Source organism: Tursiops truncatus, chromosome 1 (genome assembly GCF_011762595.2).
Source record: "Tursiops truncatus isolate mTurTru1 chromosome 1, mTurTru1.mat.Y, whole genome shotgun sequence".
In the NCBI taxonomy this organism is placed as follows: Eukaryota; Metazoa; Chordata; class Mammalia; order Artiodactyla; family Delphinidae; genus Tursiops; species Tursiops truncatus.
Genome location: NC_047034.1, coordinates 171995667 through 172022853, shown reverse-complemented (window position 1 = coordinate 172022853; position 27187 = coordinate 171995667). Strand labels below are relative to the sequence as shown.

Genomic DNA, 27187 nt, shown 5'->3' with positions numbered 1-27187 from the left:
CTGTTTCTCTGGAGAACGCTGACTCATGCCGCCACCAACAGCTCTCCCAGCCCGCCCCCTGCAAGCGGTCCTGGCTGAGACAAGCAGTGACAAGGCATCATGTCCAAAACTAAGAAAGTTAATTCCATTCTGAAGGAAAAGGCATTTCCCACCGAACATCAAAAGACAAAGCCACCCACTCTGGTAAGTCCCCCAAAGCACTGTATTCAATTTCTTTGAGGCACTAACCACAGTGGTGATTAAAGACCCAGCTATGCAGGCATGGATTGAATGTCTGACCCTCCCATGTGAAGGCATGGACTCTGCAGCTTTGTTTAATGCTGCGTCCCCAACACCAGGTTGATGCCTGGGTCTCAGCAAGTACTCAGTAAATATCTGAGTGAACTAATGAGTAAATGGCACAAAAACAGGAACAAGAAAGAGAATGAGAGAATTAGTTCTTTATGAGGCAGTAGATGGAGTGGATCTGGACTTTGGAGCCAGAGTCCCTGGGTTCAAATCCCTACTCTACCACTTACCAGCTGCGTGACATTGGACAAGTTATTCAGTCTCGGGGCTGCTACAGTTCCCATCTGTATTACTGGATAAGAGGAGCAACTACCAACCTCATAGGGCTGCGGTGATGCCTCAGTTCATTAGTACATGTGAGGTACATAAAACCCGACACATTTGACAACTTAATAAAAGTGAGCTTAGCTATGATTATTATTAACACTCATACTCCAGAGCAGTATGTATATACAACCCCAGCACTCTTGACATTTTAAGCCAGATTATTCTTTGTTATGCGGCTGTCCTGTGCATTGTAGGATGTTTAGCAGCAACGCTGGCCTCTACCCACTAGAGGCCAACAGCACTCACCCACCCTCAGTCGTAACGACAAAGTATGTCTCTAGACATTGCCAAATGTCTCTTGTGGGGAGGGGAGATTGCCCCTCCCCCTTGAGAAACCTTGACCTAGAGCACACTTTCCCATATTAACTTATTAAAGGCTCTGAGAAGTCCAGCTGATGGCCCTAATCCTACTCATCCACTGGTATGACTACAGAACTCTTCCTTTGTGGGTCACCATGAAACCTACCTTGGGAAACATTCCTGTGCAGTACTTAGGAGCCTCCAGCCCAGCTCCTAAAAGGGACATCCTTCAGCAGATCATGGGTGGATGGGGCAGTCGCTCTATTAAGCCAGGAGACCAAGGCCCAAGTCCTAGCTCTGACCTTGAACTTGCTTTGTGACTGAGTTGTTCTCAGAGCCCAGCTTCCTCCCCTGTAAATGGGATATGATAACAGAGGAGCTTGCCCTGTCTACCACAGGGTTGTTCTGATGACCTGAAAAGCACTGTGTATCAATATATACATTTTAAAGTGATCTTATTATTGTTATTATCATTTACCCTTCAGATTTAAGCTTCCACTGGGAAAAAATATTCACAACAAACAGGAAATAAAATAACTCACACAAGACCAGGAAGCTTTAAGTCAAGACTGTTGGCCCTAAATGACTCACACTGACATTTCCCCGAACAAGATAGCAACAGTTGGACTTGGTATTTTCCCTCCCTCCCTAATGGTAGAATAATTCCAGGACTGGTCTTCTTCCCCAGACCCTCAGTATGTATGTTTGTTTCTCTGCGTTAACGAGTCATCCAAAATCATGCAGTTATCCAGCACAGAAAACAGACACCACTTTTTGCCCATCACATAGGAAAAAATGTTAATACTCATTGTTGGCAAGCGTGTGGGAAAATGGTCTCCTTCACTTATGGTTGGTGTGATTATAAAATGGCATGTTTTTGAAGTCCAAGTTGGCAGCATCTATCAGATGGGAACATGTACACTTTAACCCAGTAATTCCATTTCTAGAAATGTATCCCCAGTCGGAGATAGATGAACATGCAAGGCCACTGCAGAAACAACACAAATGTCCATTAACAGAAGTTGGATAAATGAAATACAGTGCAAAGTACATGTGAGACCATACAGCAGAGCAGACAGTGGGGAAGCCTGGACTGCAGTCCTATTTCCACATCTCACTAACTACGTGATTTGGGGCAAGTCATTTCTCAATCTGTCACTCACTTTGCTCAACAGTAAACTGGGGAGTTCCCTGGCAGTCCAGTGCTAGGGCTCTGCACTTTCACTGCCGTGGCCTGGGTTCAATCCCTGGTGGGGGAACTAAGATCCTGCAAGCCGAGCAACACGGCCAAAAAACATAAACAAAACAAACAAACAAACAAAAAAACAGTAAATTGGGAAAACTGTAGCACCTACCTTACAAGAGAGTTGGTAAGATTAAATTAAATCATTTATTGAGGGGACTTCCCTGGTGGCGCAGTGGTTAAGAATCCGCCTGCCAATGCAGGGGACACGAGATCAAGCCCTGGTCCAGAAAGATCCCACATGCTGCAGAGCAGCTAAGTCCGGGCGCCACAACTACTCAGTCTGCGCTCTAGAGCCCGCGAACCACAACTACTGAGCCCACGTGCCACAACTACTGAAGCCCGCAAGCCTAGAGCCCGTGCTCCCCAACACGGGGACACATCACAATGAGAAGCCCGAGCACTGCAATGAAGAGTAGTCCCCGCCCGCCGCAACTAGAGAAAGCCCACGTGCAGCAACGAAGACCCAACGCAGCCAAAAATAAATAAATAAATAAATATAATAAATCATTTATTGAGCACTCCAGACAGTGCCTTGCAAAAAGTAAGCACTCAGTAAGGTTAACCATTACTACTATTATTATTATTAGCATCCATGCAATGGCCCACTAGGCATCCATGAAAAAGGATGTGCTGGATCTCCATGTGCTGCCATGGAAACGAAGCCCTAACAAAAAACCACATGTCCATCAACAAGAGATGGTTAAATAAATTGTGGATGATTCAGAATAAGAACTACCTTGTAATGAAAAAGAACTAACTACTGATATGCACAACCACATGAATGAATTTCACAAACATAATGATGGCAAGAGAATCCAGACTCAAAGTTTACATAGGATTTCATTTATATTGAAGTTCAAGGACAAGCAAAAGGGATCTATGACAACGGAGCTCAGAATAGTGATTCCCTTGAATGGGGTAAGAGTGGGAATAGACTGGAAAGAGGTACAAGAGAGTGTGATAGGACATCAGAATGTTCTATGTCTGTTTTTTGTTTTGTTTTGTTTAAATTCCTTAAGTAGAAAATGCAATTTTTTTAATTTAACTTTATTTTTTTAATACAGCAGGTTCTTATTAGTTACCTATTTTACACATATTAGTGTATATATGTCAACCTCCATCTCCCAATTCATCTCACCACCACAACCCCCCACCACCCCCATAGAATGTTCTGTGTCTTCATGATCTGGGGTTTGGTTATCTGTGTGTACCCATAGGTAAAAATCACCCAGCTGCACTCTTTGGATTTCTGCATTTTACCGGATGCAGCTTTGTGACCCTGGGTGATGACTTAACTTCCCTGAGCCTCAGTTTCCCGTGCCTTGCAGGGCTGTTGTGAGGGAGGGAGGTAAGGGTATGTACGGTGCCTGCTTGGGGCAGACACTTAACAGGCAGCTGCCTCCCTCCTGCCCCCAGGCCTGGGTTAGTCCACACCACCCACCTGGAACCAAAGGCAAAATCCTAAACAATAGCTTGATCTGGAAATACTGATCAAAACCTCCAACATCCAAAACAGACTTCAACACTTGCTTTTCAGAGCAGGGGCTCTCCTGAAGACCTACCAGAACAGTCCACCCATCCCCTACGAGTACTCAGAAAGACAACACCAAAATTAAATTAAACCTCGCCCTACCCAGCTGTACCACTGGTCACTCCTCAATGACCGCTCAGCACACCCACCCACCACCCACTCTTGGTACTCACGGATTTCACTGAATCCTCCAGAACCAATGTCCACTGGCCTGGGGGCCTCTGGTCTGAGAACCTCGGGGCTGAGCTTGGCTGGCCAGAGCTCCTCAGGCCCCAGCACCACCGGAGCGAGTTTTCCTTGGCTCGGCCTCGACGGATCCTGCTCCGCCCCTCTCAGCTCCTTTGGCTTGAGGCTCACTGGTCCAAGCACCACAGGCTTGAGGTTCAGGGGTCTGATGGCCTCTGGATCCTGCTTTGCTGCTTGTCTGCTGGTTCTCAGGAACGAAGCCAGAGTCTCCTGGCCTGTGTCCTCTAAGCAGGAGATGAACAAAGGAAGGGCCTGACTCCCTCGGGTCTCTAGATCTGTGATCAGCTGCCTGGCCTGATCTCGCCGAGACCCAGAGCCTGCCCGCTGTTTGGAAAGAAAGACATGGCACTATTATCCACGTGCCTTCCTGTGACTCTCACCCTGTCCCCCCATTCCCCATCTACCTAAGTCTAAACAATCAGGCACCTCCGCAAACATTGAGCCTGCAGTTGCACTGAGCGTGTGCCACCTGCCAGTCTTTATCTCTTCAATCAGTATGTTGGAGGTGTTTGCGGTGTGCCCAGCACCGTGCCAAGTGCTGAAAATGCAGCAGCAAAGCGTCACAGTCTTCAGGGACCAAACGTCTAGCGGGGGATGTGAACAGACACATCAACGACACAGCAAAGAGAGAAGTGACAGAAGGGAAAGCACATGGGGCTGGAAGGGTACAGGGGCACTCAACTCAGCCTTGGGGCGTCAGGGAAGCCTCCAGGAGGGGCTATCTTAGCTGAGACCCCAGGGAACATTAGGAAGTGAGTAGTGAATTCAGAGAAATGAGAGACATAAGGGGGGAGACAAAGTGAGAGAGGAGACTTTTGCACTGTTGTGTCAAGAAAGCTGTGGAAGCCACTGAAGAGTTTTAAGAAGGGAGTAACGGAGACTTCCCTGATAGGCCAGTGGCTAAGGCTCTGCGCTCCCAATGAAGGGGGCCCAGGTTCGATCTCTGGTCAGGGAACTAGATCCCGCATGCCGCAACTAGGAGTTCGCATGCCGCAATTAAAAGTTCCCGCAAGCTGCAACGAAGATCCCGAGTGATGAAACTAAGACCCGGCGCAGCCAAATAAATAAACAAATAAAAAGAAGGGAGTGACAGTGTCAGATGCCTTTTAAAAAATCATCTTGGGACTTCCCTGGTGGCACAGTGGTTAAGAATCCACCTGCCCATGCAGGGGACACGGGTTCAATCCCTGGTCCGGGAAGATCCCACATGCCGCGGAGCAACTAAGCCCAAGTGCCACAACTACTGAGCCTGCGCTCTAGAGCCCACGAGCAACAACTACTGAGCCCGCGTGCCACAACTACTGAAGCCCGCATGCATAGAGCCCGTGCTCCGCAACGAGAGAAGCCACCACAATGAGAAACCCGTGCACTGCAATGAAGAGTAGTCCCCACTCGCCGCAACTAGAGAAAGCCCGTGCACAGCAACAAAGACCTGTCACAGACAAAAATAAATAAATAAATTTATTTAAAAATTAAAAATAAATAAATAATAAAAATTTAAAAATCATCCTGGGGGTAGGGTGGACAATGGCAGGGAGTGGGCCATAGCCAAGTCAGGTGGTGGCAGAGACTTTGCAGCTGGAATGGAGAAAAGCGAGAGGACATACCAGAGAAATAAGGAGCGGAAATTGACAAGACTTGGGCATTGATCGGGTGGACTGTGAAGTTGCAGGAATGGTCCAGGTTGACAGGTGTCAGGATGGTGGTACCAGACAACGAGACGGCGATCAGGTTATCTGCTGGTTGTCCTTTGAGGCCCAGCTCTGGGCAAGCTCCACAGGGATAAGACATCACCCTGTCCTCAAATATCCTACAGCACCGTGGTCCAAGAGAACTTTCCAGGATAATGGAAATGTTATCTGTGCTGTCCAATATGGCAGCCATCAGCCACACGTGGCTACTGAGAACTTGGGTCATATGAGTGAGGAGCTGCATTTTTTGTTCAGTTTTAATTACTTCATATTTACATTGAAATAGCCACATGTGGTTAATGGCTCCTATATTGAATAGCACAGACCTATACTATCATTGAGAAGGTAATTCTCATTAGCAAAATTAGCTGCATGCTTACTTCTCTGCAAGTAAATCATGGTGTTTTGGTTTCTCTCAACATTTACTGAACACTCACAGACACTGTGTTAAATGCATCATTTCATTTAGTCCTCCTCAACAAACTTAAGGGGTTAAATTACAATTATCCCCACCTTATGGGTGAGAGAAACTGAGTCTAAGAAAGGTGCTGCAACTTGCTAATATGTAACAAAGCCAGATGACAGCCCAGATCCATGTGGCTCCGCCATACTAGGGGTGGCAAAATGGTGGCCCATTGTTCATAAGACATTCTTTAAAAATTCCAAATTTGTTGCTAACATTTTTTTTATATTGGAGTATAGTTGATTAACAATATTGTGTTAGTTTCAGGTATACAGCAAGGTGATTCTGCTATACACATACAAGTATCTATTCTTTTTCAAATTCTTTTCCCCTTTAGGTTATTACAGAATATTGAGAAGAGCTCCCTGTGCTATTTTTGCTAACATTTAAAATCAGGGAACTCGACATCGAAGTCAAGATTTCCAGCTTCTCGGGAATTCCCTGGTGGTCCAGTGGTTAAGACTGCGCTTTCATTGCCAAGGGCCTGGGTTTGATCCCTGATCAGGGAACTAAGATTCCACAAGCCACACAGCGTAGCCAAAAAAAAAAAAAACCCTAACCTGGCAACACTGGGCCAACATTCTGGTATAACCATACTCATCTGGAGCTGGGGGGCAGGGCAGAGGCTGCCCGCTCTAGTGCCCACCCATTGGGCCTCCAATGACATTCGAGTTTATGACTCCTGTGAATGTACCTGATGGCAAGGGTATGGCCTCAAATCACTTCCACTCCTCAGTACACAGCAGATGCTCATAAGACTTCTTGTAATATTATTATTCATTGGCAATTTTCCATATGATATTTATCCTATTAAAGACTTCCTCACTGGATCAGGCCAAGTTCCTGGATGATGCAGAAACTGGCCTGCAAGCAGCCCACAGGGCACTGTGCAAGGGCCTCTAGGAAGCCACACATTCCCACTGTATCTTGTGGTAAAAAAAATACCTCCTGTGGGCTTCCCTGGTGGCGCAGTGGTTGAGAGTCCGCCTGCCGATGCAGGGGACACGGGTTCGTGCCCCGGCCCGGGAAGATCCCACATGCCGCAGAGCGGCTGGGCCCGTGAGCCATGGCCGCTGAGCCTGCGCGTCCGGAACCTGTGCTCCGCAACGGGAGAGGCCACAACAGTGAGAGACCCGCGTGCCGCAAAAAAAAAAAAAACCTCCTGTTCCCTCCTGACCTCACAGGCCTGTGGGGAGAGTCAAATAAGCCAAAGACATGACAGTGCTTTTAAAGAGAACCTCAAATGTTTGACTTTATTATTCTCTTCATTACCTGCAGTAGGCCCCTCATCTCCAAACCCCTTACAAAACATAATCGTAACTCATGAGGGGCTGGCCAAGGAGGACAGGGCACAGCCAGCTACCATATGATGTGCCCTCACTCTGTGCCTGAAACTTTACTGTTTCACACCCGTTATCTCTTTTAGCCCTCAGGACAGTACTGCTGTTGTCCCCACTTCACAGCCCAGGACACTGCAGATCGAAGAGGATACAGTGTCAGGCAGTCTGACCGCCCAAATGGGTTTCCTGAACCTCCACGTTAGAAGAGGAAAAAACAGTACACCGCTGCAGCAGCTAACGGTGTACTCTGATGGAATCGCTTTAGCAAACCCTCGAAAAGGCGTTTGGGGTTGTTTGGTTCCTCTGGGCAATTTAGTGGGCTCGACGCCCTCCGGGAAAACGGGGTTCCCTGACAATGGTTCCCCAAATGGAGCAGGTACTGCATGGCACAGACGCGAGAAGAGAGGGCGGGAGCTCGGCCATTAAGTCACGGTGTGGCTTCAGCAACCCTCTCCGCGCGGCCTCGCTGTCCCCATCTGTGACCTGAAGTGTGCGCGGCGCGGGAAGCTGGGGGCGCCGGCTGGGGGGGTGGTGGGCCGCACCTGGATGTCCTCGATCATGTCGGGGGTGAAGAGCTCGCGATTCAGCAGAGCGTCCCAGAGCGCGGCCACCTGCAGCTCGCCGACCAGCCGCAACCGGGACTGCCGCAGGAGCCGCCGGTCAGCCTCGTCCATGTCGGACAGACGGCAGAGGCCCCGGCCGCCTCTGAGCGCTTCCGGGTTTCGGCCGCCGAGCCCCGCCCTCTCCTCAGGACCTGCCCCGGGACCTGCCACCGCGTTCCGCCCCGCCCCCATCTCCCCACGCCCCTGGGTCCCGCCCCCAGGCACCGCCCTCGAAACCCACCCCAGCGTTACTGCACCGCCCTCCGGCCCCGCCACCTCACTACCTCTAGCCCCTCGGCTCCGGCCCCGCGCCCTGCCACGCCCGCAGGGTGCGACCCGCCCCCAGGGCACACCCGCGCAGCTCCGTCAAGGGCCTCTGCGGGAATTCATTACCACTTCGCTTTCGCAGACTCGGAGTGGGTTACTCTTCTAGTAAGAGACTGTCATGCCTGGAGCGATGGTCTGTCCCGCCCCATTCGACCCTCTCCTGGGCATGATTCCCCTCTAGCCCCCTGCCCTGCCCCCAATGAAACCATAAGTCTCCGCCCCGTGCCCAGATATCCTGGTTTACTTTGCCAAACTTGTCTCATGCAACCAAGTCCACCTTATAGGTCTCCCATTCCCCTCTTCCCTCCCTCCCACCCTAGCACCTCCCACAAAGAAAAAAACCGGCAGAAATCATGTCCTCTGATCCGTTTGTACGGCTCATTTCCTCATTTCAAAAATTGCTCCTATGTCAACTATATTTCAATTAAAAAAACATTGTGCTAGCCACTTTACATTGTATTACCTCATTTCTCCCTGACTACAATCCTACCAGGGTGATAGTCTTTTCCTCCATTTCCCAGATGTGGACGCTGGGGCTGTAGGAAGTGAAGTCACTGTTCAAGATCACAGAGGTAGTAAGTGGCAGAGGCGGGTGGGATTTAAACCCGAGCCCAGCTCAAGGTCCACACACAACCGGGAATCCACTTTAGAATGTATTCTCTTGAGCAGTGAAACCTCAGCCCCATTCATCCATTTATTCCCGAATATTTGTTGAGATCCTATCTGTGCCAAGGTCTGTAGAGGCACCAAGAATATAGAGACGAACAAAACAGACTTTAAAAGGCCTGCTTTTATTTATTTATTTTGGGCTGTGTCAGGTCTTCGTTGCTGCGCGCGGGCTTTCTCTAGTTGCAGCAAGCAGGGGCTACTCTTTGCTGAAGTGCGCAGGCTTCTCATTTTGGTGGATTCTCTTGTTGCGGAGCACAGGCTCTAGGCGTGCGGGCTCTAGGGCTCATGGGCTTCAGCAGTTGTAGCGCGTGGGCTCAGTAGTTGTGGCTCATGGGCTCTAGCGCGCAGGCTCGGTAGTTGTGGCGCATGGACTTAGTTCTTCCGCGTCGTGTGGGATCTTCCCACGCCAGGGATCAAACCTGTGTCCCCTGCATTGGCAGGTGGAGTCTTAACCACTGCGCCACCAGGGAAGTCCAAAAAGCCCCGCTTTTAGGTGCTTACATTCCAGTGGGAGGAGACAGATTATAAACAATGTAAATAAATAAAAGATACAGTATGTTAGATAGTGATAAATGCAAAGGAGATAAAGACTAAATAAGCAGGGCAGGAGGACATGAAATCTCTTTCTTTACATCCCCAAGGAACCTATGTCATTGGCTCAATGAAAGTTTACCTCACTCACTTGTGCCCCTCCTCCACCGCCCCCACCAGCATCACCATACACATATCCCTTTCCCGTGCTTAGGACCTGGTACATTCTAGAGTGGAGATCGCTTTTGGTTATATAGGATTAGGAGTCCTGGATTCTAAGCCTTGGGCAAGTCCCTGCCCGTCTCTGGGTCTCAATCTCCCCCATCAGGATACGGTGGAGTTGGACTAGAAACGATCCCTAAGGTCCCTTCCAACTCTGACGCTCTAGGATTCTATGAATAGGGTTAAAGAGAATATAGGGACCAGCGACTGCTTCCCCACCCCAGCAACTGTTGTTAGACAAGGGCCATCTCCTGGTAGAAGTGGAAACTCCTCCCTGGGAAGGGGAGGTGTTTTGGCATCCCATCATGCATCGCGACTTCGCCTTGCTAGGAAGGACGTTTTAGCCTCTTTGGTCGCCACCATCCTTTTGGATCCAGCCGGAGCGCGAGCCTCGTTCCTATGACAACCGCGCCAGGTCCACGCGCAGACGGCGGGTGGCAAGGGTCAAAACAGATTTTCAAAGTTGAAGCCCTAGAACTGTTCAGTCCGCGCCTTTGGTGCGCCGGGCCTTTAAGTGCCACGTGACTGCCCTCCGGCTCGTCCCTCCTCTTTCCCCTCCCCAGGCCCCGGCGAGCGCTGGTGTGGACCGGAGGCTCTCGGCCCCGCGGAGTAAGTGGAGCACGGACGTTGCAGCCGGTTAGGACGGTGCCCTTTCCAGGTAACTACTTCCCGGCGTGACGCGCGGAGCCGCAGACGCGGCGGGGCCGGGCGGGCTCAGGGATCTCCCGTCAGTTCCTCCTCGTTCCCGGTCCCCGCTGGGCCCGGGGGGAACCCGGAGCCGATAGGGCCTGGCCCAGGGTTCTCGGGGGCGGCGAGGGATGCGGCTGTCTCCTGGAGGGTTGCGACCTCCGGGGGGAGCTCGAGGCGGGGCTCAGAGCTAACCATGTCTTTGGGACCGGCTGCCTGGTCCGGGGTATACTGCCCGAGGGCGATAGCCTACCTGTTGGGCAGGTTGTTTCCTGCCTTGAGGCCGGCACCGTCGAGCTGTCAGCAAAAGAACACAGCCCCCCGGCACTTGGGCCCTCTAAGTGGAGGCGACTGACACAGTTGAATAAGGCACTGGTTGCACTGCATGGTACAAAAAATAATGGCAGTAAATACCGCTTATTGGCTGCTGACCCTGTGCTCAGTAAATCCTTTACATACGTTTAACTCCCATTTTGATCCTTTCAAGGTGGTATTATTTACCCCCATTTTATGAAGGAGGACATGAGGCTTAGCAAGTGTTAAGTAATTTGTCCAAGGTCATAAAGTGGTAGAGGACAGACCCCAATGTTAGTCTGATTCCAGAGTCCATGTGCTTAATTAGTAGCTACATCACCTTCTCAGTTTTTAGCGTGCTGTATGTGTTTTGTGAGAGAATAGGTTATAGATTGCCTTTACAGAAAAGAAACGGGTTTGTTTTAGGATTTTATTCAGCATGCTTGCAGTCCTAAACAGTGGCCATCAGATTAGTCAATTTCTTGAGGATTTAGACTCCCACTTGTCAAAATCCACAATGTTACAGCTTTGCCTCCCTTAAGTAAGGTGTCATATTAGATACTTGATCCTTAAAATTTTAGTGATTTGTGAGAAACCAAGATATGGCCCTTGAAAAATCATTGTGTGATATCACAAAGATCATACTCCTGGAGTGTAAATGTCCCTGCAGTACAGCACTACCTTGTTCATTTACCATCCGGGATTATTTCCAAAATCCACAGTGAATTCAGTCACTACACTCACCAGAGCTGGAGCTTTAACATTTGAAGACCATGCCTGGTCTACGATCTTTGCCATTAATCCCCCTTCACGTGGCAAACTAAAATTTTTCTCACCACTTTTTTTTCATCTGAGATCTCCATTTGTAATGACAGTATTGCTAGTGATTAAAGAACAGCTTCTTATTTTCTTGTTTGAATGGGCATGGTGAGAAAGAATAGAATTGGGGCACACAAAGTTGTAACTGCAGTTTTTTTTTTTAGAGTATTTCACTTTCATTCTTATACTTATTTAACTCCCAAGAGCATCACAACTATCTCATTTTGTAGTTTTGCACATGGTAAATCTTAAGATTTCATGAATTTGTTTAGCATGTGCTCAGTGAGGTATTCTCTAACTACGTATTTTAAGTTTAAACTATTATTGTCAGAATAAGTGAAATAGTGTATTTGAGATGTAGTTGCCTTGATTTCCCTGTGTATGTTTTCCCACGTTTGCTTATTATTTCTTCTTCTCATTCGTTTTCAGTCATTTCTGAAGCTTTTCTGATACAAGGATTTTGGAGAGTTGCTATTCTTATTGCTCATCTCTTCATCTATAATAGTTCTTATTTGTGATATTCAAAAACAGTAGCAAGATTGTTCATTTAAGAAGATGTGGTCAAACAGCTTGGCACTTTTCCTGCAAAGTATCTTTTGTTTTGTTTTTCATCTGTATATCTTATACCTTTACCTAGAAAGCAAGACTCTCCAGATTTCTACCACTAAAACTTACTGCCTCTTCAATCATTTCAGCTCTGGAAAGGAAGAGAAATGGAAGTGAAAAAGTTGAGCATTTCCTGGCAGTTCTTGATAGTTCTGGTTCTGATCCTGCAAATTCTGTCTGCGTTGGATTTTGACCCATACAGAGTCCTAGGGGTCAGCCGAACAGCCAGTCAGGCTGATATTAAAAAGGCTTATAAGAAGCTCGCCCGGGAATGGTAGGTGAAACAAAGAAATAGCAGTTTAAAATAAGCTAAGCAGTTTTAGCAGGAGAATGAAGCCTAAATTATGGTTAGCTTTTATTTGTCTCTGTTTCTGTGTTCATTAAATATATAATATATATTTGTCTAACGTATTTTATGTGGAAGGACTTGTATTCGTGTGATTCTAGAATTTTTAGTGATGAGATCCAAAGCCTCTGTTAACTATGAAACCCCCTGTTAGGAATTCTTTGGCTTAAAGAATTGCCTTGATACTGTTCACTTATTTAATGTTAAAGTAAGTAGGAGGAAACTTTAATAAATATATTTTTAATATATATTATAAATTTTATATATATATATATATATATATATATATATATATATATATAGTCAAGAGTGGGTAAGCTGCCCTTCCCGTGATTCATAAAGTAACTCTTTTTTTTTTTTTTTTTTGCGATACGCCTGTTACTGTTGTGGCCTCTCCCATTGCGGAGCACAGGCTCCGGACGCGCAGGCTCAGCAGCCATGGCTCACGGGCCCAGCCGCTCCGCGGCATGTGGGATCTTCCCGGACCGGCGCACGAACCCGTGTCCCCTGCGTTGGCAGGCGGACTCTCAACCACTGCGCCACCAGGGAAGCCCCGTAAAGTAGCTCTTTATGAGTGCCATTGCTAAACGGAACACTATCCAGTCCTATTGCCTAGGTTATTAATTTTTAAGCTTTCAAAAAAATTTTATAGTAAGAACTTTTTGCCCTCAATTTAGTAAGAATACTCAGGAACTGAGTACATTACTTTAAAAAATTATCACATAGAAAACTCTTAATTTTACCTGTAGACATTGGGGAATAAGCAAGTGTTTGTGATTTAGCAGGCTAGCAATAAATTTAAACCTTATTTTGGACAAACATCAGTTTCTTCCACCGACGCCTTGGACATGACACAGTAGAAGCGGTAGATTATATAGCTGGAGGGGAGCAGCAGGAGGAGGAAGGGATGGTGAGGACACAGGTGGCTAAAGCTGGGTGGACCAACCAGAAGTAAGGAGAGGAAGTCTGGGATGGGAGCCATCATCAAGTACCTACTGCGTGCTAGGCTCCAGGTTCTACGCTGTTTATCTCATTTAAACCTTATAATTACCCTTTGAGGGCGGATATTGCTGTGCCTGTTTTTCCGGGGAGGAACTAGGCTCACGGTTGGTAAGTCTGTATTACCTGTGGGTTCCATAGGTTGACCTTCCTCACCAGCAGGTAGTTTATTGCTGTTTTCTTTTTTTTTTTTTTTTTTTGCGGTACGCGGGCCTCTCACTGTTGTGGCCTCTCCCGTTGCGGAGCACAGGCTCCGGACGCACAGGCTCAGCGGCCATGGCTCACGGGCCCGCCCACTCCGTGGCATGTGAGATCTTCCCGGACCGGGGCACGAACCCATGTCCCCTGCATCGGCAGGCGGACTCTCAACCACTGAGCCACCAGGGAAGCCCTGCTCTTTTCTTTTTTAATCACTTACCCATCTGGGCAGAAGCGAGAGTAAGTGGGTTAGTGTCTGGGTGGGTAGGAAGTTATGCAGGAGCAAAGCTGCCACGTGCAGATGACACTGCAGGCTGTGCATGACTCTGCCTGACACCATTTTTCTTCAGTGAGAGATGCGTCTGAGTATTCAGTTGGTTGCAATAAAGGTGAAAGATAGTTTAAAATATACTTTTGAATGTTTTGAATATGTAACTATCTTAGACCATATATTCATATCATGAGGAACCCAGAATTGGATACTAAAAACACAATCTCTGATTATGCATGGCCTCTTTCCAGGGACTCTACAGCAAAGTTGCTTTTTTTCCTACATCATTTCAGACGCTTGCCTCTTTGTATTTAAAGCAAAATACATAAATCTGCAATTCATAAGGTAACAACATTCTTTTAGACACAGTGTGGCCTTTGAATTAATTCACAAGGTAGCAATATTCTTTTGGACAGGATATGGCCTTTGACACAATTTGAAAGCAGAAATGATAGCTTGGTTATGTGGGATCTATTAAAATGTACAGCTGTGACTTTTCTATCTTCCAGAGCTAAAAAAGGTGTTATGATATTAATTAAATAAATCATATGCTTCTCCTCCTTAATTAGAGTCTCTCTAGGCATAATATGTCACCATAGAAAGTCTAAAATTTGATCCAATGAAAGTCTAAAATTTGACTTCACCTTTGTATTTGTATTTTCACTGTACTATTATTTTCTGCTGTTTTGGCTATGGCAGCATTTTATCAATGAAACAGTTTGTTTCATTTCATAATGGTTTCACATACAGTTGGCCCTTGAACAACATGGGTTTGAACTGTGCAGTTCCGTTGAGCCCCATGTTGTTCAAGGGTCAGCTGTACACTGAAAATAGCAGTTTCCCAGTTTGTCTTTTCAGAATGAGCTGTCACAGTGGGGAATGGTTCATTATTGAATTGGATTTGTAACCTTCCTCTGCTGTTTCACCACTTAATAGTATTTCTTACATTGCTCAAGAGCTTTCCCTTTGCTTGGTGAAACCTCTGGTGGGTTTTTTTTTTTTTTTTTGAGAGTTTTATTTGGCAAGAGTTTTTAGGACTTCAAGCCCGAGAGGCAGCATCTCAAGTAATCCTGAGAGAACTGCTCCGAGGAGGCGATGGGGGGAGCTAGGATATATAGAGGTTTTGCAACAAAGGGCAGGTAGTCCAGAAACCATATTAAATTACTTTTTATCTCAAAAAAACTGTTTCTCTCCCAATAATTAAGTTTTATTATCGGTACTTTTCTTTTGTCATCTACACTGGCAGAATAACTCCTCCCACCCCAAGAAAAAGGCATCATAAAATTTGATTTGAAGCAAATGAGTATAATGTAGTCATTCACCCCAACAGTAATTGATTGGTCTGATACTTTCCTATATTACTTTTTCTACCTTTGTTTTTTTTCCGTTAAAGATAGCGTTAGACAGCCAGTAGATACCAAGTACAGTATTTTCTTCACTTTGAAATTTAAAGGGTGTGTATAATATTGTAGTCTGTGAAATGTTTCATGTACACTGAAAATAGCATTAGATGGTACTTTCCTAGAGCTGAATTTATCCTTTTCTAAATGTTTTCAACTTTGTGGTATCTTCCTGTAATAAGGAAAATATTCCTTATAAGCTAAAACCGTCTTATGGTATCCTCCTTGTTCTTGGGCCTTGGTTTCCTCTGTTTCAGGATCTGTGGTTTTAACCCAGGTCTCAATAGTCTGTCTTTGGTTCAGTCTCCTTAAAAGCTCCTTCCTACCCTTCCCTTCTTCCCCTACAGAATTCTGTATGTTAAATCTTCATTTGTGCAATTGCATAATTTTTATCTTCTCAACCTTTGGCCTAAGTTTGAACATTGAAAGCATTTTTTTTCCAGTCATCCAGAAACATACTTTGGAACCACCATCCTGTTTCCTTAAGTCATTATTTTCATTGACATCTAGCTGAGATTTTTTCCCTACTAATATTCGTAACAGGCTTAAATATTTAAGGGAGGAATGATGTCTAAATTCAACAGCCAATAATTTGAAGGTTTTTTATTTTTAGAGAAGTCAGAATATTGGTGTAATTCATTCAAACGTGTTCCTGCTAGAATAAGTTGGTCAAGTTGTAAATTTTTTTTATTCCGATGTACTCGGTGCTGTTTTTAGTAGTCATTTGCTTCCCAGTGGATTGTTTCTTTCCAGAACCTTTGCTAGAGGAAATGTACTAGAAGTTAGCAGGAGTGATTACAAAAAAATAAGCTCTGTAATAGAATCTCTTAATAAAATGAACATTGAAAAATCAGTTGGTATAAAACACTGATTTAGATCTTAAGCGGTTCTAAGGAAATAAAACCCAGCCCCTACTTTCCAAAACTTTAGAATCCCCAAAGCTGAAATTGGTACCAATACAAGAAGATTACAGAATAATATATGGCAGCAAGATGGATACAGTTAATTGCCAACTGTGTATAATAGCAAATATTAGTTCCAGTATTAGTTGAAATCACTTTGTACAAACTAGATTTTTCTCACATTTTAAAACATGTGGCCTTGTAATTATTATCCATTTGTAAGTAGGCAATCAGGCAGGTGGGATAACCAAGGGAATAGTGAAAACTAAAATGTTCTAATTTGAACATCAGCAGCAAGATACCATTTGGAACATGGTTGTTACTAAACAAATTCATGGAATATCCTAAAAACTGTTCGCTTTGTCTACCTGAGTTGTCAGAAGAAATACCTACATTGATACCATTCTAACATTGGGATGAAATGCTGCCATCCTGGGAAAAGAAGTTGGTTCTTACGGATAAGTGACTTGACCCTTGAGCTCCAGCAGTGTTTGGGAGCAGTGTAAAGACAGATACACATCCCACCCTTCCTCAGTGAGAGCCTGGAGCGCTATCTGGTGCTTTGAACATGTGCCCAGCTGAAGCGCTTCGGGAAGAAATTGCCTGTTCACAGTTTATTTACTGTAGTCACGTGAAGCAACTTATTGCTTCTCCCATTTTGAAGAAACTGTCCTAACAGAATGCCCTTCCCTTTGCCTCTGTGTGTACGAAGATGTCAATTGACCATGTAGAGAACAGTAAATCCGTCCTCACTGCCTGCCCCTTTGTGTTTCAGGCATCCTGACAAAAACAAAGATCCTGGAGCAGAAGACAAGTTCATTCAGATTAGCAAAGCTTACGAGGTATCGTGGCAAACTTTGTGATGTATCTTTTAGCTCTTATAAAATATATCTTAGGTGATCAGTTTGGTAAAGTCCTCTCGGAGAGGGCATGTTCCCCATGCCCTTGACCCCGTTTCTAGGTGATGATAGAGACAACATATTTGGCCACATCCAATATGTTGAAACTAGTACCTGAACACTCAGCTCTTAGGAAAACTGGCCTATTTTAAAGGCTTTAAATGGAATTTTAGAGTCACCCTGAACGTATGTCTCTACTTCCTTATGTTACATGCTCACTTTGGCAGCACATATACTAGAAACTTACATTAAAGAATCACAGAACAATTTGCCTATATTTATTAAAGTGAATTAAGGTTACAAATACATTTAAACACAACGTTTTTAACAGTTTTCCAACGTATCAGGTTAAGTAAGTTGGTCTGGAATATGCAAGAAAGATAAGCCCATGGCTTCCTGATTTGTGTAGGGTAATGTTCTTCCACAGACAGTGCTTGGCTTATAGAATGATGCTTCATCCTAAAACAGGTTCTTGAATTTTAGACGTCAAAGTGACTTCTAAGTAAGACAGAGTCAGCTAACATACAGTCACAGAATTCAATCCTGTGGCTACTTTTTGGTGTTCTCAGCTTTCCATACCTTCGTTTGAATGACTCCAACCTAGATGGTATGACTGAGTCAACGTTCTCGAGGTTGAGCCCTAGCGATCAAAGTTATATTAAGTTTTCTTTGCTTTATTGACGTGTTTAGTAGTGTGATAGCTGAGAATCTTTAAAGCCAAGATGATCATGAGTAGCTGCACAACTGAAGTATTTTGTTTCTGAAATACTTAATTTTTCTATTAAGAGAAGCGTTTCATGGTATATTGAGTGATTGTGTTTAAAACATCTAATTGTGTTGTATCTTTACATTTATTTCTTTCCTATGTCTTCCAAGCTGCTTACAGGAAAGTCCTTTAGATGATCTCTTTTTTTTTTCTTCGTTTCCCGGATTTCTTATTTTTTTTTCCCCTTTCTTTATAGATTCTTTCCAATGAAGAAAAGAGATCACATTATGACCACTATGGAGATGCCGGGGAGAACCAGGGCCACCAGAAGCCGCAGCGAGAGTATCGCTTCCGCCATTTCCATGAGAATTTTTATTTTGATGAACCATTTTTTCACTTCCCTTTTAATTCTGAACGGCGAGACTCAATTGATGAAAAGTATTTATTGCACTTTTCACATTATGTGAACGAAGTGGTTCCAGATAGCTTCAAGAAACCCTACCTCATTAAGATCACCTCAGATTGGTGCTTTAGCTGTATCCATATTGAGCCTGTTTGGAAGGAAGTAGTGCAAGAACTGGAAGGGTTGGGTAAGATCATTTTATTCCTTGGAAGATGTTGGTATAGGAGAAGGTGACTTTTACATCTCTTGAATTTTATGGGATATTTGGGAGAAGGAACAGTTACTGTGACTTCTCTTCACAAATTCATGGTGACTGGTGTTTTCCTGGGGACACATTTTCAGAGAGGGGAAATGTGTAAGCCACTTTCATCAAGTTAGCGTTACTAACTGGAAGCTTTATCTATATAGTCTGCTAACATCTAGTTGAGGGCCTAATATAGAGGAAAAACTTAAAAATTATTGGTTGAACAAAGCAGCCCTCGAGCACCAGTTTTAATGCTGGTAGGATCTGCAGGTTATCCTTATGGTGTTTGTGATTTCACTCTGTGTATTAATTTGCTAGGGCAGCCATAACAAAATACCACAGACAGGGAGGCTTAAACAGCAGAAATTTATCTTCTCATAGTTCTCAAGGTTAGAAGTCCAAGATCAAGGTGTTGACAGGTTTGGTTTCTTGTGAAGCTTCTCTCCTTGGCTTGCAGATGGCCACCTTCTCCCTGTGTGTTCACATGGTCTTCTCTATGCATGTGTCTGGCTCTGGTGTATCACACTCTTTCTGTGACCCCAACAACCCCATTTTAACTTAATTACCTCTTTAAAGGCCCTATCTCCAAATATAATCACACTCTGAAGTACTGGGGATTGGAGCTTCAACCTATGCCTTTGGGGGGCATACAATTCAGCCTATAACCCATAGTATGCTAATGGTTATAGGTTACCACTCTCAATCACAGATTAGCCTTTCCTTTGTTCATAGGCACCACTTAGCGCCAGGAAAATTTTACTGATCCAGGAAGGATATTTATTTTAATAACTCCTAAAAGTTGGAATTACTGAATTAAATGTGTGTGCGTGTATATGTATGTGTTTTATAGGCATTAGCAGACCTATTGAGTAACTAAAAAGGGACAAACTCAACCATAGGGGCTGAGGGGCCTGGATTTCTCTGGAGAGCGTGCACCCCTGAAAGCCATCAGTTCATTTATTCTAAAGCAGAAATTTCAACCTGTTGTCCAGAGGCACTCAGGTACTCAGATTTGCCAGAATGCTTTCCTAAGATGTAATCAAGTTCTTGGAAGACAAGGGAGTAAGTTTAGCAGATTGTCTCACGTGTGGCGGGCGGTCAGCAGATGCTTTCTGTGGCGTCTGATGAACGAATGAGAGGCCGAGGTCAGGCGGAAGCCACCGGGTTCATCACACAGCACAGCTGCACTTTGTGCCATGCCAGGTGGTGTGCTGAAAATCATTTAACCTCTTCAGTCTAGGAGCTGACATTAAAACCCCATAGCAGGGCTTCCCTGGTGGCGCAGTGGTTGAGAGTCCGCCTGCCGATGCAGGGGACACAGGTTCGTGCCCCGGTCCGGGAAGATCCCACATGCTACGGAGCGGCTGGGCCCGTGAGCCATGGCCGCTGAGCCTGCGCGTCCGGAGCCTGTGCTCCGCAACGGGAGAGGCCACAACGGTGAGAGGCCCACATACCGCCAAAAAAAAAAAAAAACCCATAGCAGAACGTAAACATTGACCCAGTGCATAATTTAGAACGGTAATGCATTTACACCAAGGTCAGATCAGAGCCAACAGGCAAACATACATGACGTGAGGCAACATAGCACAGTGGTCAGCTGTTATGAACACATGCCTTGGAGTCAGACCAGTTTTCAGATCTCAGCTGTATCATTTACTACTTTGTGTCCTTGGACAAATTACTTAGCCTAAGTTTCTTCAGCTCTAAAATGGGGTTATGATGTCAAACCAACAGGATTGTTATGAATATTAAATGAGAAAAAAATGTGTTTTAAGTGCCTGGTATATATGAAGTACTTAATAAATGAACCTTAGAGAACTTCTGGTTAACGGGGTTTTCTGGTTTACCAAACTAAAATTTTTGAAAGCACCTATTTTGTAAATTCCTCTTAAAAATCTTTCTCAAATGTTAGTTTTCTTCATCTCATAGACTGTCAAGCACTGACCTTTGCCTTATTTTTAGCTAAAGATGATTAGATGATTAGAAGCTGGCTGGACAGGAAATGGAGGAGTAACATTCAGGCAAGAGGGAACAGTGCAGGCAGGGCAACAAAGAGCATCCTCAGAAGAGCCAGCAGCAAGGTGTGACTTGAGTGCAGGTGAGAGTGGAGGAAGCAGGAAGAGCATGCTGGGAGCCAGGTGGTAAGGATCCTTGAAGTCCAGGCTAAGGAAGCTGGACTTTATTGTATAGTACGTAGTAAAGCCAAGAGTGATCTAATCAGGTCTGTGCTTTAGAAAGCTAACTGTTCAAGCTGCGTGAAGGACAAATTAAAGAAGGTGAGAATAGAGGCAGGGAGGTTACCAGTCCTGGCAAGACAGCAACCATTGGCCTGAGCTTGGGCAGTAGGAGCAGAGAGGGGCCAAGTGTCGGATATTTCAGGGGTAGGATCACGAAGGGACCTGGCACCTGAGGACCATTTAAATGTGAGAAATGAGGAAAAGGGAGGGAGTCAAGGTTGACTCTGCATTCTGACTTGAGCAACTGGATGGGCAGGAAATACAGAGAAGAGTTGAATTGGGGAGAAGTGATTCTAAATAATGACTCTGGTTTGGACATACCAAGTGCAATGACATGACAATAATAACATAAGCATAATAATAATAGCATATTTATTGACAGGTTACCGTATGCCAAGCACTAATGTGAGTATCAACTCAAACAACTCCTTGAGGCAGCTGCTGTTGTCACCCCGCTTTTATAGAGACTTGGCTCATATTGGTACCTTGTCCAAGGTCCCGCAGTTGGTATTCGGCAGAGCTGGGATTCAAACCCAGGGAGTCTGGCTCTGTAATCCACGTGGAGAACACGATGCCCTGCTGCCTTTCGGGGTCCTTAAATCTGTGATGATTGAAGGTCTTGCCATCCTTTGGGGTTGCTGTGCTGTATAATCCTAATAAGTCAGGACTCAAAATGACAAGGATGGAAGAAGATGGATTTAGATCCATAGAAGCAATGTTTATAGGAATTTAGTCTGTTCCCCCACCTCACCCCCCAAGTCTCCTCGAAAGCAGGTTTTGACTAAATGTATTAAATTAGTTTGGTTTTCCTCTTTGGAACATTCGGATTTGTTGAAGATTCCTGACAGTCAGGTTCCACTTGGAATGTTAGATGACAATGAGATGAGATATCCATGTATCCATGTATCCATGGCCAGTGTCCATGGCCGCTCCCTGTCCGAGCAAGGCAGCATTATCCTTTAAGAGAGTTACTGCAGAAAATGTTTCTATTCTGCGTTGACAGAAAGAGCGGACAATCTTAAAGATTAGCTGGGTGGTCTGGGGAAGCCTGGACATTATCTCAGAATAACATAAAATGCTGAATTGCAGTAAATGAAGGAAATGGAACAGTTCCACCCAGAGGAGAAATGTAGCTATTTAGATGGAATCTACGGTCATGCAGTTTGGTAATAACTAGTGTGCAAAAGCATCCAGCATTTATAGACAACCAGGCAGTGGAGGAGGGTCCAGAAGTAGTCAGCACTGCCCCTGACCTTGAGGAGCTTACTGTTAATCGAAGAGAAAATAGGTACCTGGAAAATTCACACCAACCTCACATTCGCAAGTACAGAATAATATAGTACTACAGGAATAAGTAGAAGATGGTAAGGAATTCACTGCATGTTCTTATTTAAAACTTTTTTCTTGGGAGTTCCCTGGCAGTCCAGTGGTTAGGACTCAGTGCTTTCACTCCCATGGCCTGGGTTCAATCTCTGGTCCGGGAACTGAGATCCCGCAAACTGCATGGCATGGCCAAAAAAAAAGAAGAACTTTTTTCTTAATGGACCAAGTACCATATTAAACACTAAAGTAAATATTATAACTTTTTTTTTTAGCATTTTACTTATTTTTCATTGTCTTAAATGCTTTGTATGGATTGTCTTTATCCCCAAAGTAACCCAACGAGGGAGAGACTATTATTATCCCTATTTTACAGTTGAGGAAACTGAGGCCCAGGAAGGTTAAGGAACAACTGAGGTCACACTGTTGATAAGCAGCAGTGTTGGGATATGGACCCAGAAGTCTAACTCCAGAGTTCAGTCTTAACCACTGTGCTGCACTGCTCAGAAATAAGTAAAACCTGGTCCTCGCACCCAGGAAACTCAACCAAGAGACACACCTGAATCATCACAGTGCCCTCAGTGCTCGCTGGGAGCTGCAGACAGTTACCAGGGCGTCAAGGAGGTTGCGTGTCTTGAAATCAGATATCATTTTAGAGAAACCCAATTTGGATGATCATGTAGTGTTTATCCACCATGACTTCTTATTTTAAAAGAAAGAATAATTCCTCTCTTTCAAGGAATTATTCCTAAAAATAGCTAAGTGTATAACAACTTCATACTGTGTAGGAAAACGGTCTGCCTAGATACTAGTTATTTTTTTTTCCTCCTGAAGCTCTGTGTTCTTGATTTTGTGTTGTTTCACATCATTTTGCACCTTAGTAGTTTGTTTATTAACAGATTTGTATTTAGCCAGATTTGACAGTGCCATGTTCTTTGAGTTGGCTCTGTACCATCCCTTAAGGCATATGGAAAAGTTGAAAGAAAGATGAATATGTGTATGCGACAGAGGGGAAAATGAAAGAATTTCCCTAAAAGACGTGATACACGTTTAGGATTGCATAATGAAAGCAAATATAATTTGACACCTCAAAAGAGAGATCTTTAGTACTTTACAGAAAGAACAACCTCTTACAAACTCAAAAAGAGGAGAAGGTATTTGTATTTTTAATTCCCCGGGATCTGCAAATTAGCCCGAAACATTGATCCGTAGAAAAATCAAATGTTTCTGAAAACGGTAACACACTTTGCCTTTCTTTTAAATTTGCTACTCAAGTTCGTGTGGATTCTGGTGTGTCCTTGTTATCCAGCCAGGTTATGCTGAATCAGGATAAGCATAGGAGAACTGTACTTGCTGAACTCGCTTTATGAACCTGGAACTTTGGAGTGTAGAGAGTTTCAAGGCAGAGGAGGAGACGATAGAAATTGTGTTGTCCACTGTAACTCAGAGACCCTAAGTCACCACCAGTCATAGTGGTCATCTCCCAGCCTGAGTCTTAGGGAGAAAACAGTGCTGTCGACTTTTCTGACTCTTCCTTCCCAGCTTGGATGGAGGGAGAGGAAGGGATTAGTTAGGTCTGGACTTTAAGGAATTTCGGTATTCTTATTATAATCTTAAGTATCTTTTCAAGAGGAAGAATACCACAAATTTAAACACCAAATATGTATCATTCTTTATGCTATTCTAATTCGTGTGATAGTCAGTCTATAGGAAAGAAGTAACATTCCTTCAGAGTTTAGAAATCGGTATAATATTAAGAATCGAAGTCCTTTGTAGAGATGATCCAAGGAATAGCCTTTTATAGACTGAGAAATGCTTATGTTTGATGAAGGTGATGTAGGTAATTCCAAGGACTCAATGGTAATTTTAAGTAAAATAAATGAAACCAATCACTTGTATTCTGTTTTAACTAGAAAAAAGCTATATTGATGGGAGCATAGGAAAGGTGGGGGGAGGATGACATAAAGAGTGAGAGTGTAACATTGTTTATCCCACTCCACACAAGGAAGGGAGAGAGACTCATGGAGGTTAAAATTCCACTCACATAAGAGACAAGTCTCTAGATCAGACTTCACACGGTCTGGATGAAATAATACTTAATAATAAGAGTTGTAATTAATTAGGCACCCACTATATTCCAGGCTCTGGGCTAGGCTCATTTTTATATTATGTCATTTAGTCCTCACAACAATTTATCTCCATTTTACAAATAAGGAAGCTGAGGTTAAATGACTTGCCTAAGGTTGCACAGCTAATGGGTAGCAGAGCTGGAATTTGAATCTGGATCTGACTTTGAATACTTTATTCATTTACTTGTTTTTAAAAAACTGAGTGCCAGGAACTATTCTAGATATTAAGGATACAGCAGTAAACAAAATAGCCCCAAACCCCTACATTCATAGAGCTTCTATATTCTAGTGAAGAGAGACAAACAAACAAAATATACAGCCCGCCAGATGGTGGTAGAGTGTGATAAAAAAGACCAGGTGCTAGGGAATGCCGGGGTGAGAGGCTTCAGTTTTAAATCAGGCAGATGAGGAAGGGCTCCCTGAGCAGGTGGCCCATAGGGGGCGAGAGAACGAGCTTCCGGAATATCAGGGAAGAGTGGGGGGGAACAGCAAGCGCAAAAGATCTCTTCAGTTTCCTTTGCTCTCCCAAGACTCCTGCATCCCTTGTCCTGATTCTGGGCCCACCAGCCACCATTCTAATTACTGATTCTAGTCCCAAAGTCTGGTAGACGGCACCGCTGAATGATGCAGTTACTGGGAAGGCATATTCCCCAGGATCAGTTAAATACGGTGGCTTCTGGCCTATGTAGTCATTGATGGTGGGTCCGTCTCTAAGAAATTGATCCCTCCAGCGTTCAGAGCCGAGGGTGGAAGAGGGTACTGGCTTTGCAGTCGGCTGGGCCTGGGTTCAAATCTTGGTCCTACTGCACACTAACTGGGATGCCGGCTAGGTTGGCTCAGCCTCTCCAAGCACCAGCTTCCTCATCCATGAAGATGACAATACTTAACCACTCGGGGTTTGTGGGTGTGAAAAGTGATAACGGATATAAAGCTGTAGGCATGCTGCCTGTCTTAGAAAGGGCTCAAGACACGTTGATTCCCCCCTTGGACCTTTGCTGTGTGGCCACTTGACCTTGCTAGGTGACGTCTCTTCTCGCTTTACATGAGACTGGGTCTCTCAGGTATGTGCCTGCTATGTTCTCATTCTTTCTCCTGCTCACACAATCTTAGGTGCACTTTCATTTACTGACATTGTTCAGTGGTTATTTTTAATACCTCTAGTGTGATAGAATAGTGTACTAGACTTGACTCTAGAACATCAAGTTGGGATTCTTTTTCTGCAATTTTATCACCTCTGCAAACTGGGATAAGTCAGTTCACCTCTCCGAGTCTCTTTATCTGTAAAATGAGGGGAATGGACTATGTGATGTCTGAGGTGCCTCCTTTCCTGCCCTTGAGATACTCACAGTCAGGTGGCCAGCAGATAGATTTGTTTAGCCTACTCAGCAATTTTAAAGTATTAAGTTTGCAGTCGGGAATTTTTCAATTAAGTTATCACACAAGTACACAAAGATGTGTGTACAGAGATGTACAAGGATGTCTATCGAAACATGCCTTATAATAGTGAAAGCCAGAAGCCATTTCAATGTGCAACAATAAAGAATGGGTTAAATAGATTGATGGTCCAGTTTCAGTGATGAGCTCCTACTGTGTGCCAAGCTCTGTTCTGGTGCTTGGAGTACATCAGAGAACTAAACAAAGACCCCTGCCTTCAAACGGCTTACATTCTAACAGGGGAAGACAGACAATAAAAAAATCCACAGAATGAGGAACTTGGGCGGTGTGTTAGAAGATGGTAAGTGCTATGGAAAAGGGAAAGTGAGGGACTTGAAGGGGATCCTGAGTGTGGGGAGGGCAGTTTTAAATACAGGAGTCGGGTCGTCCTCATTGAGAAGGACCTGTGGTTGGTGAAGGAGCCAGCTACACAGATGTCAGGAGGTGCACCAGCCAGCACCGAGGCCCAAAGGCAGGAAGGAACGTGCCAGTGTGTTTAAAGAACAGGGATGCTGGGGGCTAGAGCAAGTGAGCCTGAGGAATGGGAGAGGAAGGGGGCCAGGGGCCAAATCCCAGAGGTCTTGTCGGCCTTTGTGAAGATTGCGGTTTTATTCTGAGTTGAAAGGGGAGGCTTTGCCAGATTTGGGCAGAGGAGCGACATGGTCCGTTATTTATGTTTTAGAAGGAACAGTCTGGCTACCGTGTTGAGGACAGACAGTAGGGGGACAAGGAGAAACACGACACCATTGAGGAGGTTATTGCAGCAACTCAGGGGAGAGAGATGAAGATGCATAAGAGACGGGGTACAATGGAAGTGGAGAAAAACAGTCGGATTCCTGCTGTATTTTGAAGACAGGACCAACAGGACTTGCTGATGGATCGGGTGGAGGGTGTGAGAGACGAGAGGGGTCAAAGATCACCCTTAAGACTTTCGTCCTGAGTAACGGGAAGGAGGGAGCCGCCGTCAATGGAAATGGTGAAAGCCAGGGTAGAACAGGTTTGAGGAGGAGATCAGGAGTTTGTTTTTGAAAACTTTATACTTAGAGGTCTGTTAGACACCCAAGAGAAAAAGCATATTTACTGTCTATTAACATTTACTGTATCTCCAATGTTTAGCAGAGGAGCTAGCCCTCCAAATACAGTGGTTGAATGAAAGACAAGAAAAGTTATTCAAATACTAAGTGAAATAAGTGTCAGATGATCCCGTTTTATTTTATTTATACCTGTGTGTATACATACACACACACACATATTTGCGTAAGAAAAGGCACAGATAGATACCAAAATGTTAACAATAGTTATGTGGGATATGACCAAGTAATTTTAACCTAATCTCTTTCTCTTTCTGAGAATCTGTACAAAATCTCTATAAAATAGTTTATGTAAAAGGGAGACATGCTCTGAAAGGTGAGAAGATTATGATTCCAGCCCATCGTTAGATTCTAGGTTTTTTCAACCATTGCGGAGTTGATGAACCCTTGAATTGCTTACAGGTGGTGTTCTTTATGAA

The 27187-nt window shown here is 44.6% G+C and overlaps 2 protein-coding genes across 8 annotated transcripts in view; one reads left to right on the top strand and one right to left on the bottom strand.

Annotated features, from left to right (window-relative positions):
- Window positions 1–8182, bottom strand: part of CASP9 (caspase 9) — a 30326-nt gene extending 22144 nt beyond the window's left edge. For 2 of the 5 annotated variants that reach the window (XM_033842921.2, XM_033842918.2), the window contains exons 1-2: window positions 7975–8179; window positions 3866–4262 (exon numbers count right to left, since the gene is read on the bottom strand). In XM_033842921.2, coding sequence (XP_033698812.1) covers window positions 3866–4262; window positions 7975–8106 — 529 coding nt within the window. In that variant the 5' untranslated portion in view covers window positions 8107–8179. Of the gene's footprint in view, window positions 1–3865; window positions 4263–7037; window positions 7187–7974 lie in introns of all 5 variants that reach the window. The other 3 variants (XM_073795703.1, XM_073795706.1, XM_033842913.2) reach the window with 3 other exon arrangements.
- A 1949-nt stretch (window positions 8183–10131) lies between these two features.
- DNAJC16 (DnaJ heat shock protein family (Hsp40) member C16) overlaps window positions 10132–27187 on the top strand; it is a 37375-nt gene continuing 20319 nt past the window's right edge. For 2 of the 3 annotated variants that reach the window (XM_019918950.3, XM_004313307.4), the window contains exons 1-4: window positions 10133–10441; window positions 12279–12463; window positions 17081–17147; window positions 18167–18500. In XM_019918950.3, coding sequence (XP_019774509.1) covers window positions 12297–12463; window positions 17081–17147; window positions 18167–18500 — 568 coding nt within the window. In that variant the 5' untranslated portion in view covers window positions 10133–10441; window positions 12279–12296. Of the gene's footprint in view, window positions 10442–12278; window positions 12464–17080; window positions 17148–18166; window positions 18501–27187 lie in introns of all 3 variants that reach the window. The other variant, XR_004522780.2, reaches the window with a different exon arrangement.